Source organism: Panthera uncia, chromosome D4, assembly GCF_023721935.1.
Source record: "Panthera uncia isolate 11264 chromosome D4, Puncia_PCG_1.0, whole genome shotgun sequence".
Classification (NCBI taxonomy): domain Eukaryota; kingdom Metazoa; phylum Chordata; class Mammalia; order Carnivora; family Felidae; genus Panthera; species Panthera uncia.
Genome location: NC_064807.1, coordinates 65,143,712 through 65,158,927, shown reverse-complemented (window position 1 = coordinate 65,158,927; position 15,216 = coordinate 65,143,712). Strand labels below are relative to the sequence as shown.

Genomic DNA, 15,216 nt, shown 5'->3' with positions numbered 1-15,216 from the left:
TTCCCTTTATCTGGTTAAGGAAATTCCAGATCCCTTTTATTTCAAACTTGCTAAAAGATCTTTCCCCTCCCTTCTGGTTAATTATGAAATTTATCAAAAGTTTTTAATGTCATCTATTGAAACAATCATCAAAGGTTTTTCTCTTTTAATCTTTTAATCCTTTATTGTTGTGAATTACACAAATATATAGATACTATAAAATTTTATTTGTTGTATTTCATTTAAGATATTTTCATCTGTTTGACAATATTGTAATTTCCCTTTAAAAATTTTGTTGGCATTGTCCAAGTCCAGTTTCGCTATCAATCTCAGACAATGAGTTGCTTAAAGCATATTTTTCATATTTTTCCTTTTTAAATTTTCTGAAATAGGTGATATAATATAGGGAATAATCTACTTTGTGAAGGCATGGAAAACTTTCCTGTAAACTTTCTTGGCCTCTCAGTTGGGACAAGAGGGGGAAAGGAGAATTTTTCTTTTTTTTTTTTTAAATGTTTATTTATTTTTGAGAGAGAAGAGAGACAGAACGTGAGCAGGGGAGGGGTAGAGAGAGAAGACACAGAATCTGAAGCAGGCTCCAGGCTCTGAGCTGTCAGCACAGAGCCTGATGCGGGGCTCGAACCCATGAACCGTGAGATCATGACCTGAGACAAAGCTGGACGCCTAACCGACTGAGCCACCTGGGCACCCTGGAAAGAAGAATTTCTGATTATTAATTCAATTTCTTTCATGAGTATAAGTTTCCTAGATCTTCTTGAGTTTTGACATTTATTTTTGCCCAGAAAATTTTATCATTTTTGTATTACACCTTACTATCAAATTTAATGATTTAACGTCCCTAACATTTTCCTTTGGAAGTCAGTGTAACATAGTTAAGAGCATAAACTCTAAAGCTCTTGGGTTGCAGTAGTCAATATTTAATTTTACTCTTTTTCAAAAAATTTTAAATGTTTATTTTTGAGAGAGAGAGACAAAGCGTGAGCAGGGGAGAGACACAGAGAGAGAGACACAGAATCTGAAGCAGGCTTGAGGCTCTGAGTTGTCAGCACAGAGCCCAACAATGGGACTTGAACCCATGAACTGTGAGATCACAACCTGAGCCAAAGTCAGACGCTTAACAGACTGAGCCATCCAACCGTCCTTTTTCTTTTTTTCTTGATCAATCTTGTTAGATGTTTAGTTTAATTTGCTAGTTTTTACTTTTTTTTAAGAACGAGCATTTGGATTTGTTGATCTTTGATACTGTTTTCTATTTCATTATTTTTTTTTTCTCTTGGCTTTCTTCCTTCACTTTGCTTAGGCTGACAGCATTATTCTTTTACTTTCTTCAATTAAATGCTTAATTTGTTTTTTTTAATTTTTTTTTAATGTTTATTTACATCTGAGAGAAAGAGAGACAGAATGTGAGCAGGGGAGCAGCAGAGAGAGAGGGAGACACAGAACCAGGCTGTAAGTTGTCAGCACAGAGCTTGACACAGGGCTTGGACCCACGAGCCCTGAAATCATGACCTGAGCTGAAGTTGGACCCTTAACCGACTGAGCCACCCAGGTGCCCCTTAATTTGCTTTTTTAATCTATTTTTTAATATTTAAATGTTTTTAAGGCTACAGGTTTACTGCTATCCTTTTAACTGCATCCTACAAGTTTTTATATGTATAGTACATTATCTTTGAGCCCTAAAAATTTTATAATTACCACTATTATTTCCTTTTTTTTTTTTTTGGTTTTTATTTTTTATTTTTTTTCCACACAACACCCAGTGTTCATCCCAACAGGTGTCCTCCTCAATGCCCATCACCCACTTTCCCCTCTCCCCCAACCCCCATCAACCCTCCATTTTAAACTCATTAGTTATTAATGAGGGCATTTTAAAGTTTCCATACATCTTAAAGAGGTCTTTAATTGTTTATTTATAATTTAATTCCATTGTGGTCAAACAATGCCACCTATTGAAATAAACTTGTATATTTTCTCCCTTTAACCTGTTAACAGAGAATCTCTCTCTCTCTCTCTCTCTCTCTCTCTCTCTCTCTCACACACACACACACACACACACACACACACACACAGAGGAAGATTTTTATTAATGATGTGAAATTTATTAAGATTGTCCTTATGATATAGTACATGACCAACTTTTGTAAATGTCCCATTTATAGCCGAGAAGAAAGTATATCCACCATTTGTTGGGTAAAGACTTTTACATATATATATGATAAATCAAGCTTGTTGATTTTGCTCATATTTTCAATAGTTTTATTAATTCCTTCTTTGCTTGAATCAGCAGTTTTTAAAATAAAAGTATTTCAGAATCTCCCACCATAATTGTGGACATGTCAATATTCATTAGAATTTCGTCGGCTTTTGATTTATATACTTAAAGACCACATTATTAAAGTCCTCTAACACTTCTTGGTGCACCATTTCTCTGTAAAATAGTGTAGTGGGCCTTTTAATTTAGCACCAGTTTCCTTTGGTTAATAGTATTGGGGAATATCTTTTTTCTATCTCTATAATTTTTTAACCTTTCTGTATGATTTTGCTTTAGGTATGCCTTTTACCAAGCATTATATGGGTATGTTTTTTTTTTCTATTGCATTTTAATCTTTATATGAATTAGCTTAATCTGCTATTATTTCCTGTGGTTAATTATATATTTGGACATTTTTTGAATTCTAGAGCCAGGCTGCCTGGGCTCAAATCCTGGCTCTGTCTCTTATCAGTTGTTAATACCTTGGTCAATTTCTTTGTACCTTAACTTCCTCATTTATAAAATGTGGGTACTAACAGTACCTAACAGAGATATCAGCATACAATGAATAAATAAATGTAAAGTACTCACTTAGAACAGTATCTAGCACATACACAGTAAGGGCTATTATAATGCTGTTATTATGATTATCTTCACATGTTTTCAGCTTACCATACCTTTTCTTTGACCCACCTTTCCTAATTTCCTTTAATTGATAAATGTTTATAAATTCCCTTTTGTTCTGTTTATTTGGAAGTTTTTTAAAAATATTTTTTAAAGTAATCTCTACACCCAATGTGGGGCTCAAACTTACAACCCCAAGATCAAGAGTCCCATACTCTACCAACTGAGCCAGCCAGATGCCCCTATCTGGAAGTTTTAAATACTATTTCTAACTAGCAGTAGATACTGTTTGTAATAGTTACTGTTTACTTTTAACATATATATGCCACTATAAGATTTGCTAATAAAAACAGACTGTATGCAGAATCTCTACCCTTTTCTTACACACAGAACTTAAATATACTTTACTCCTTGAACACTGACAAATCAACTCCTCCTCAACTTATCATCAAGAGTTTTCCTTTCTGAGGGTTGATGGGGGGTGGGAGGGAGGGGAGGGTGGGTGATGGGCATTGAAGAGGGCATCTTTTGGGATGAGCACTGGGTGTTGTATGGAAACCAATTTGACAATAAACTTCATATATTGAAAAAAATAAAAATAAAAAAATAAAAAACAAAAAAAAGTTTTCTTTTTTTTTTAATGTTTACTTATTTATTTTTGAGACAGAGACAGAGCAAGAGAGCACAAGCATGGGAGGGGCAGAGAGAGAGGGAGAGAAAATCCCAAGCAGGCTCCATGCTGCCAGCGCTGAGGCTGAAGCAGGGCTTGATCTCACGAACTCGTAACATTATGACCTGAGCTGAAATCAAGAGTCGGTTGCTCAACTGACTATGCCACTCAGGTGCCCCAACAGTTCTCCTTTTTTGACTTTTCTTTTTAACACATTGTCATTTTATTTTTTACAGGCAATGGCTCATAAATTTACTGACATATTTTACCCATTGCTGTGTTCACCATTATTTCATATATATTATGTCTTCCTTCTGGGTCCTTTAATAGATCTTTAAGCGTGGGTCTCTGAGACATAAACTTTCTTAGTCTTTTTATATGTGTAAATGTCTTTATTTTGACTTCCCTCTTGAATGTTGGTTTTAACTACATATAACTTTCTTAGTTATTTCTCCTCAGCTTTTGAAAGATGCTATAACCTCCATTATCTTCTGGCCTCTACTGTTTCAGAGGTATATTTGCTGTTCCTTTGTAAACAACCTATTTTGTCTGGTAGCCTGCAAATTTTTTTGTTTTTGACATTACAGTTTCCTTAAGAAGTATCTAGATGTAGATTTATTATTTATCCCACTTGTCTGTCTTTAATTTGGGAATTTTGTTTAAATACTGTTTTTCATCACTTATTCCATTCTGTTTTAGTTCCACCAGGTCTTTTATTTTTTTATTTATTTTTATTTTCATTCTTTTTTTTTTTTTGTATTTGAGTATAGGTGACACACTATGTTACATAAGTTTCAGGTGTACAACATAGTGATCTGACGAGTTTATACATCATGCTATATTCATCCTAAGTGTAGTTGCCATCTATCACCATACACTGCTACTACATTGTCAATGACTATATTCTTTATGCTGTGCCTTTTATTCCCATGACTTATTTATTCCATAACTGGAAGCGTATATCTCCCATTGTCCTTCACTCATTTTACCGGACTCCCTACCCCCTCCTCTCTGGCAACCATCAGTTTGTTCCCTATATTTATGGGTCTGATTCTGCTTTCTGCTTGTTCATTCATTTGGTTTTGTTTTAGATTCCATTTATTCATGAAATCATATGGTATTTGTCTTTCTCAGTCTGACTTATTTTACTTAGTAGAATACTTTCTAGGTCCATCTATGTTTTTTTCAAATGGCATGATCTCATCCTTTTTTATGGCTGTGTAATATTCCTGTGTGTGTATATGTGTGTGTGTGTACACATTACATCTTCCTTACGCACTTGTTTATTGATGGACACACTTGGGTTGTTTCCATATCTTGGCTATTGTAATTGTTTTTTTTTAATGTTTATTCATTTTTGAGAGAGAGAGAGAGAGAGAGAGAGAGAGAGAGACAGAACGTGAGTCAGGGAGGGGCAGAGAAACAGGGAGACAGAGAATTCGAAGCAGGCTCCAAGCTCTGAGCTGTCAGCACTGAGCCCGATGTGGGGCTCGAACTCACAGACTGTGAGACCATGACCTGAGCTGAAGTCAGATGCCCAACAGACTGAGCCACCCAGACACCCCTTGGCTATTGTAAATAATGTTGTAATAAACTGGGGTGCAAAAATATCTTTTCAAATTAGTGTTTTTGTTTTCTTTGGGTAAGTACCCAATAGTGGAATTATTGGATTATATGATATTTTGATTTTTAACTTTTTAAGGAACCTCCATACTGCTTTCAACGGTGGCTATACCAATTTACATTCCCACCAACAGTGTAGGAGGGTTCTTTCTTCCCCCACATGCTTGCCAACACTTGTTATTTCTTGTGTTTTTTATTTTAGCCATTCTGACAGGTGTAAGGTGATATCTCATTGTGGTTTTGATTTGCATTTCTCTGATGATGAGTGATGTTGATGTCTTTAATTTTTTTTTTAGTGTCTATTTACTTATTTCGGGAGAGAGAGAGCAAGTCAGCAAAGGAGGGGCAGAGAGAGAAGGAGAGAGAGAATCCCAAGCAGGCTTCATACTGTCAACACAGAGCCTGATGTGGGGCTCGATCCCAGGAACTGCAAGATCATGACCTGAGTTGAGATTGCTTAACTGACTGAGTCACTCAGATGCCCCCAGCGATGTCTTGTAGACATATTCATCAGTGATTTGTGTTTGGACCAAAGGGAATGTGGCAAAGTGAGGAATTACTGTGCCACATTAAGTTATCACCACCAATTTTGCCCAGTTTTCTAAGAAATACACTCTACTCTTGAAAACCAAGGTTACAGGGCGCCTGGGTGGCTCAGTCTTTAAGCGTCTGACTTCGGCTCAGGTCATGATCTCACTGTTTTTGAGTTCAAGTCCCATATCGGGTGAGCTCCAGCCCCGCTTCGGGTAAAACGTGAGCCCTGGTTCGGGTGAGCCCAGATTCATTCTCTCTCTCTCTCTCTCTCTCTCTCTCTCTCTCTCTCTATGCCCCTTGTGAGATTCTCTCTCTCTCTCTCTCTGCCTCGTAGTCACTTGTGCCCTCTCTCTTAAAAGAAAGAAAGAAAGAAAGAAAGAAAAGAAAGAAGCCAAGGTTACAGTATGGTTACTAGCATTTTTTAAAACTATCTCTTCCACTAAACTTCTCACAATCCCACCATAGATAATACAGAAGTAAAAAGGGTAATAGTGGAATGGTAATATACTTTTCAGAGCCTAAACGACAATATAATCTCTGAGGTCTTTATTGATCCAACACTCCACTGCTATCCCAAACTTCTAACATATAATCAATATATGCAGCATACACATGTTGTATAAAGTAAAATTCTACCCACTGAACCTCATTTTCCCACTGACTTCCAGTATAAATTGAGTGATTTCACCTATCCTACCAACTATTAAACTCTGCTATGCAATCTCCAGAGGACATAATTAGTGATTATCTGTACTACAGGAGAAACAAGAACAAATTTATATCATCAGTGAGTAGACAAATTAAAGCTTATATGGGTAGTTGTTATCATTTAACACCTGAATGCACCTGCATAATGACTATATCAAAAACCATCCGTGTAAAGCATGCACAGAACTTTTCTTTAATGCCAGAAACAGAGCCTCAGGACACGTTTATTTCTACTGCATAACTTCCCAAAATTTGATCTATAGCTCATCAACAACCAATTAGATTCAGCTGTGCTTGCTTTCTCTCAGACAATTTTAATAGTATTTCTCTTTGGATAGAACAGGTAATTTTAAAAAAGAGATTACACTGTAATTTCAACTTTTATACTAAATACAAAAGTCTTCTTTTATTTTGAACTCAGATTACCTAGTCTGTCCCATCAGGTGCAAAAAGCTCAGAGTTTATCACGGCAATTGGGCCTGCCTTGATCAAATTCATCACTTCTGGTCCCAGTTCTCTATTTCAACATTTGTAATCTTGAGCTCTTTTCTCTTCATATCAGTTTTAGAAGTTGTCATTTTTCTTTTAACCTTGTAAATAATTTTTTTTTCTTAAATAAACTTTCCTGGGAAGTAATTTACACATTATGAAATGCAGCCACTTTAAGTTTTGACGAACACATATACCTGTGTAACCACCACAACAAGCAGGACACAGAACGCTTCATCCTCCCTGCTTCCTAAAGTTCCCTGTGCTCTTGGGCAGTCGGGCCGTCGATCCAGCCTGGCCCCCGGCAATCACTGATCTTACTACTTCCTTGACTGGTTTTGGTGTTCTATAACTTCACATACGTGCAGTTACATAGTATAACTCTTCCTATCTGACTTCTTCCACTGAGCATATTTTGGAGATTCATTTATGTTATTGCATGTATCAGTACCTCATTTCTCTTTATTGCTGAGTATTCCATTGTCTGAACATACTATAACTTGTTTATCTGGTCACCAGAAGATGCAGTTGGGTTGTTTCTGTGTTGGGTTTTTTGTTTTTTGTTTTTTGTTTTTGGCTACCACAAACAATGCCATGCAGGGGCGGTGGGATGGCTCACTCAGTTAAGCGTCCAACTCTTGGTCTCAGCTCAGGTCATGATCTCACGGCTTCATGGGTTTGAGCCCTGCACTAGGCTCTGCACTGCCCTGGAGCCTCCTTGGGATTCTCTCTCTCTTCCCCTCCCTCTACTCTTGCTGTCTCTGTCTCTCTCAAAATAAATAAGCTTAAAAAAAAAAAAAGAATGCTATGCACATTCATGTCAACTCGTTTAGTGAAAGTGTTTTTATATCTCTTGGACTACTACCTTATACAATACTTCAAAGAATTACATTCAAACAAGAAGACACATGGCAGTCTTAAGAAATATAATTTACTTCACATAAATGAAAGGTCCGCCATTTATTCATTCTGAGGTAATCATCTTCTTTCTAAAGATTTTATTTTTATTTTAGTAACCTCTACATCCATCATGGGGCATCAAGAGTTGCACGCTGTGCCGATGGCACCAGCCAGGCACCCCTGGGGTAATCTTCTCTCAAAACACACAAACAAACAAAGCTAACTACATAAATAACTCCCACTTCTGTATACTGTATATGTATATAATTACCATATAAAATGCATTCAAAGTTCTTCCCTCAATGATTCAATTAGTGCCTGCTACTCACTAGAGGTTTGGAAGTACAATTAAGGAACCCTAAGACAATCTACCTGTTGTAAAATATGAAGGTATAAACAGAATAGGAAATATGAGATCATTTTTTAAAAAGCCAATGTCTTAAATACACTAATTTAAAGAAATTATTCAAATTTGCTTTTTTAGCTTCACAGCTGTAAGTACTAAAAAGGCAAATATATTTTTTGAGAGCTAAAACCATGGGAACCTCGTTTTCAGTCTTCAGTCTATGAAGCTGAGAGAACCTCTGATCCAACAACTAACTCTGGTCTTTAACTTCTGGTAAAATGGAGTGACTAAAAACTGGGTGACTTGACCTTACGGCTCTGGTTCTCCAAAGGTATCTTGATCAAGACATCAATGTGGCATCATCACCCTATCATCTTAACAAAACAAATGCACTTAAGAACTGATTTTAGTTTCAAGTGGGGCTCAGGTTTCAGGCCGACAGATTTACCAGGCCTGATTCTATCTAGAACTCAGAAAGGACAGACAAATCAGCACAAGTTCTCAAATAAGGCATGAGAAAAATAAAGCAAAAACAAAATCTATGGAAAATCAGAGTCAGGGGAGATTATTTCCAGTTAGAGGTAGTGAGGAGCAACATCAAAAAAACAGGCAACTCAATGCCCTTGAATGGGCAGAACTGGGACATGCGATGACGCATAATAAGCTGGTACAAATCAGTGTCATGCTTAAATCTTGGTCTAAAATCAGGTTGCAAAAGGCTGGGTATCTAAATACAATGTGGTATCTTAGGTTAGATCCTAAAATAGAAAAAGGACATTAGTAGAAAAACTGGTGAAATCCAGATAACATCTGGAATGTAGTTCATTATAATGCACCAACGTTAGTTTCTTAGCTTTGAGCCAGGTCCTATGGTAACAATGTTAACATTAGGGGAAACTGGGTAATTGGTATACAGGAACTCTCTGTATCATCTTTGCAACTTTCCCATAAATCTAAAATTATCATAGGGGAGCCCGGGTGGCTCAGTTGGTTACGTGACCAACTTCGGTTCAGGTTATGATCTCGTGGTTCGTGAGTTCGAGTCCCGTGTCGGGCTCTGTGCTGACAGCGCGGAGCCTGGAGCCTGCTTCGGATTCTGTGTCTCCCTCTCTCTGCTCCTCCCCCATTTGTGATCTCTCTCTCTCTCTCAAAATTAAACATTAAAAAATTTTTAAAAAATAAATGAAAAATAAAATTATCATAAAATAAAAAGTTTATTTTAAAAATAGGGGGAGAAAAGGAAGATAGGATAAAGCATGCTGACAAGGAAGTCCATATAACTCCTAAGAGTCCTAAAGAGTCAAAGGAAAAACAAGAGACTGAAGAATAAAATCTTGTACTTTACTGTGTCAGAACATTGCTCACCTACCCTTTCTATTTCTCAAACAGCACAAACAATAATAATGATTCAGTTCTGGGAATCTAGTCAAGGGAACAATCTCTAATAAAGCTTTTACTTTATGTAAAAATATGCACATAGGATTTTTTTAATAAGAAGAAAAAATAAGCTGGGTGTTATATGTAAGTGATGAATCACTAAATTCTACTCCTGAAACCATTATTACACTATATGTTAGCTAAATTGGATTTAAATTTAAAAATTAAAAATAAATAAATAAAAAGAAGAAAAAATAGGAATAGTCTAAACAGAAAAATAGTTAAGCAAACCTATTAGTCCTTTCTCCACATTCCTACCAAGTCTACCTAACAAACTTCTCTATTTTTAAGCCATGCTTCCTTGCTGTTGCTGCTAGACAGACTCTGATTTGGTATCTGAACTATATATATGACACAGACTTCAATTACTGTTCTTCTGATCAAGTACTTTAATAATTCATCTCATGGTCCAGATTATGAGATCCCTGATAGAGGAAACTAAGTATGTTTACATTAGAATCCATTGCACATAACAGTAAATAAAGTCTGAAGAAATGAAATGTTATATAGGAGCCACACCCGGATGGGAGTCTAGTCCCACAGAGAACAAATTCAAATTTTCTGAAGATCTGTACAGTAAGCAGCAACTGCAAATATCAGAAGGTATAAGGATCCCACCACTAGCCCACTGGGTAGTAGATTTCCTAGTAGAGGTTAGAGAGGTAGCTGTATTACCCTGACAATATAACATTAAGGAGAAGGGCTATTTTCATGGAGGGAGTATTAACAGTATAATAGATCATGGTGACACTAGCATCATGTATATATAAGAATACAGGTTCTGAAGTGATATGGTCCCACGTCTGAGTCTCAGCTCTGCCATATTTCCACGTCTATAAAATGAAGGTGACAATTTAAAAAATCTTCCTTATAAACTTGTGAGGATTAAATGAGATGATGCATATCAAAGTTTGGCATAGTGCCTGGCATGTAGTAAATATTCCATAAAAGTTAATTTTTATTATTACCATGATTATTACCTCTCAAACTTCTGGCCTCTACTAACAGCTGATTCAGATGGGAAGGAAAAAAAACAACCCCAAGAAACCCAGGCAGCATCTACAGGACCGTGAAGTTACAGAATAAAAACTTCACATCCTGGCGGCATAGTTATTATATGCATCACCTTTTATTGCTAGTGATTGAGCCTCTGACGAAGAAAAATAAGTATAAAACAATCCAGACCCACTGGAGTAACGAATCCAAGTTACCACTGTGCTGAAGATACTATGCTTTGTGCCAGAGCAACACAATAGCAATAGTGGAAATAATAATATAGTAACAATAGTAGCACCAGTAGCTGATATTTATATAGCACTTACTGTGTGCCAGGTACTATTTCAAATGCATTACGTGTATTAGTTCATTTAACCTATTAAGTCTTAAAAATAAGCATTTAGGATTAAGAGTCCAACAGCACTGGGGTTAAATCTCGGCCCAGCCATTAATGAGCAAGTTACTTCACTTCTCTAACTGGTCGTTTCCTCATATCTACCTGGGAGTGAGAACACCTAACCCACAGGGATAATGTGAGGACTGTCTGAGATTATAAACATAAAGTACCTATCATGTGCCAGATAACCAGAAGATGCCCTAGGAGCTATACCTTTATCATTGCTGTTAATATTATTACATCTGAAGACCAAAAACATCATTCTGCAGGCATGCAGAGTAAAGTTTCAAAAGGGGAACTTTTTTCTTCCTTCCTGAGTTCCTCTTTAGCCTTTTTTAAAATTGTAAGCATTCAGGGCGCCTGGGTGACTCAGTCGGTTAAGTGCCTGACTTCAGCTCAGGTCATGACCTTGGGGTTCGTGGGTTCGAACCCCGTGTCGGGCTCTGTGCTGACAGCTCAGAGCCTGGAGACTGCTTCACATTCTGTGTCTTCCTCTCTCTCTGCCCCTCCCCTGCTCGTGCTCTCTCTCTCTCAAAAATAAACAAACATTTAAAAAAATCGTAAGCATTCTATGATATTGAGTTTTCCTCAGAATGAATGATAACATGAATACAAAGTGAAATATACAGATAAAAAGACCTTTAGATTCACTTTAAGAGTTTTTTTCCTCTAGGAATAGTGCTGGTGAAAATACTATAGTTCCTTCAAGTAAATAGTGCTGAAAAGAATGAAAATGGCATATGGCTGGGGGAATCTTCCAAAGAAACTACTCTACACAGCCATCCCTGTTCTTTTCTCTGCCTTTTAAGGTCACAGTAACAGGATAGAAAATCTGGGACTCACACCATCTGTCCAGACAGTTCCATCACTGCTCATTTCTCTTGTTAAATAATCAGAACATTTCACACTTCCCAAACACTGCTACCATAAAGAGCAGCTAGAGCAGAATGAAAGAAGCTCTTTCTATGCAGAAATGTAGCGGTTAGAAATGAAGAGTTCTTTTGAAGTTTGTGGGTTTCAGACCATGTTAGTGAGAAGAAAGAAGTTTATGCCCCTGAAGGAAATCTAAGAATAACAGAATTATACTACTGGCTCTAGAAATTACCTTTCTTTGAAAAAAGGTGACATTCTCATATGAGTTCTCTATGAATATGAAAGATTTGGCAGTTTAATATTGACTAATCTGTCAATTTCTCATAAGACTAAGAAGAGAAATAGTTTTCTTTACCACCACTACAACTGCTACTCCTAGAAGTATTAATAATAGTAGTAATTAATAATAATTAATAATAGCTATTAATAATAGCAATAATAATTACTTGGCACTCGGGACATCCTTAATTCTCTTCAAACCCCCCTTTTTTGTGTATTAACTCGCCTAATCCTTAACACCATTCTATGTAGCAATTTCTGTTATTATTCCCATTTTACACTTGAGGAAACTTAGGCACAGAGAGGTTAACTAACTTGCCCAAGGTCATAAAGCTGGTAAAGTATAAAGCTGGGATTCAAAAGCAACCAGACTGGCTCCATCTCCTCAATTTCTAGGCTATACTATTTTACAGTTTTTAAAGAAGCCTCTAAATTATACATTAAATTCAGCTTCATCATATTTTGAATAAAAAAACTATAGCTGAATGTCATAAACACCCCCATTCACCTAACCACAAGTGAGAATGTCAGTTATATGTTAACTTATTAATTTGTCTTATAATCAGAGCTTTAACCCAGAATGAATGTGTTGTTATCATAAAGCAAAATATTTTTTTATATTAAGTACAAGTTTCAAGAATATGCACCAGGGTCAATGTCAATTTGGGGAGACTTTACAACTTTGAGAAAAAGGTTTGGATTACTCTCAAACCGCCAGAATTTAAGCTTATGTGAAGACTCCTGGCCTTCAAATAAAGATTCAGCACTCCCGAGAGGGTGTGTCAACACACCCAGGAGAAAGCAGTCTGAATACGGCATTTCTCTTCTGTGCTACAGAACATTCCCCACTCTGCCCAATGGATCAAATTTATTCAAAGTTAGAAGCTCCAATCTGAGTGGTAAGTGAGGCAAATTTATGCTTCTGCTCATATAACTACCATAGTAATGACGGCAATGATAATAATCACATTAGTAATCATAATATTACTAATAAACAGTAGCAGTCATAACCACCATTTGCTGATAACTTAGTAAGTGCTAAGCATTATGCCAAGTGCCTCATATGTCAGGTGTATTAGGGGGACAGTGGGGAGTGGTGGTTAAAGAGATGGATGGACCGTGTGGTCTTGAACAAAGAACTCACAATTTCAGCGCCTCACAGAATACCTACCTCCTAAGATTATTTTGATGATTAGATGTGTTAACACATGTGCAATGTTCATAACAGTCAAACACACAGGAGTACTACCCAAACTTAAGAGACTAGGAGATTAATGTTCAGAAAAGCTAAAGACCACACATGGGTTAGGGTGCAGCTAAGGTCTCCCAGGTCGGCCTGACTCCAAAGACCAACTCTTTGGGAGCTCGTTCCCCTTCATTTGCGCTTCTCTCTCTCTCTTTCAGAATTGAGAATAGGTCGATTGCATCACAAAGGAGAGCATAGTTACTCTACTGTCATTTTTGTCTTTTCTCATCAAAGTTTTACTATGGCAGCATTAAAAAAAAATGTTAAAAATGTCAATCTAACATACTGTACTCCATCAATTCTGAGACATTTCCCCCCACCCAAATTTTTCCATCTGTGAGTCATGTGTTTTAGAATTATAATTGGCAGTATTTTTCCTTTCTTAGTAGCGCATAAAATAATAGTGCATCTTACAATCTATATCATCTTACATTTGACAAAATATGGCAGCTGTTAAGCTCAAGGAGTATCCTTGAAGGATTAGCCCTCAGTTTATACTGAAGGCACATTCCAGAGCTTGCCCAGCATGGTGGCCTCAGCGCAGCTCAGTCGCCAATTTTCTCACTTAAACTTCACCTTGATGATCTCCTTCTTACTGACTGTTAACCAATTTCCATCAAATTAACAAGCTCCTATAACTCTAAAAGCCAATCAGTGTTTTGGCTAAGGCTCTGGGCTTAGTTTTTGTGTTCCTTGTTTTGGTTTTCCTTTCTGATGACTCAAGGACTTCTAATCATAATGACTATTTGGACTGAGGTCCCATCCCATGGGCACTACCTCCTCTTACACTGTCCTTATAAGTAGTTCATACTTTTTCAAACATAACTGGGCTTTATGGGTAAACTGAGAAAGTATTAGCTAATAGCGAAGCCTTGACATTCTCTTGTTTTTCATTTTCAGTTACTTCCTTATTTCTACCTTCTGAAGTTATCTCTAAGAGCCCCTTTTATAAGTACTTATCTGGTTCATACTTAAATTTTTTTCCCGTTTTGGCCTGAGTGCCTCCATTCCACATATGGTCAGTCTCTTCATAGAAGAAAAAAATGTCGAGTTTTACATCACCTTTTCCCTGGAAAGATAGTTCCAAGCTGTCCTCTACCTAAGGGGAAGATGAAAACCTTCATAGACTGTAATGAAGGAAACATATTTTCTTTAAAAAAAAAAAAAAAGATTGTGTTTTATAGAGAGAGAATATTGATTGTAAGAGAACATGTTTCTTCAAGCCAAACACCTCTGAAATTGGGATTTATTGGTAGCGTACCATCATTTGATTTCTTTCTTAAATGCATATAAAATAATGTTGCTTCTTACAATTAAAGACAACTCAAAGTAAATGACTTACAGTAGCCAATTACCACTCTGCACAACATCCTGTTCCTGAGCCCTTTTCTGACTAAAGAAGGAAAGGAACCAAAGAAAAATGATTCCCTTTAATAACCAAGTAAAACTATTAGGAAATAAGTCTCTCATCAGAATCAATAATGAGTACTTAAGTAAACATGGCATCATAGAAATTCATATACAGCCCATAAATCATTACACTATGTACATGAAAAGAGGAAGAAATAAAAGTTAAAGATACAAAGAATTCTGGGAGCATTTCCCTAAAGAAACTTAATCTACAAATAATTATGTTCCCATTAGACTTGGTGCATCTGTCCGTTATGGCACTAATCACATAATTATTATGTGTTTTTCCCCCAATTAGACAGTGAACTCCTGAAGGTAAGTACCATAATGTATGCATCTTTGGGTCCCAGGTGCAGAGCACAGGGCCAGGGATAAAGTGAGTGTTGAGTAAACATTCTCTGTACACCTAGAGTTCTCCTGCTTTGACTGTGAC

At 36.7% G+C, this 15,216-nt stretch overlaps 1 protein-coding gene and 1 long non-coding RNA gene across 5 annotated transcripts in view; one reads left to right on the top strand and one right to left on the bottom strand.

Annotated features, from left to right (window-relative positions):
- The window catches only part of FKTN (fukutin), a 67,324-nt gene that overhangs the window by 13,677 nt on the left and 38,431 nt on the right, over nt 1-15,216 (bottom strand). For both annotated transcript variants that reach the window (XM_049627393.1, XM_049627385.1), the window contains exon 8: nt 14,345-14,472. In XM_049627393.1, the coding sequence (XP_049483350.1) occupies nt 14,345-14,472 (128 nt within the window). The remainder of the gene's footprint in view (nt 1-14,344; nt 14,473-15,216) is intronic.
- LOC125920275 (uncharacterized) overlaps nt 1-15,216 on the top strand; it is a 38,615-nt gene that overhangs the window by 5,118 nt on the left and 18,281 nt on the right. The window lies entirely within an intron of this gene.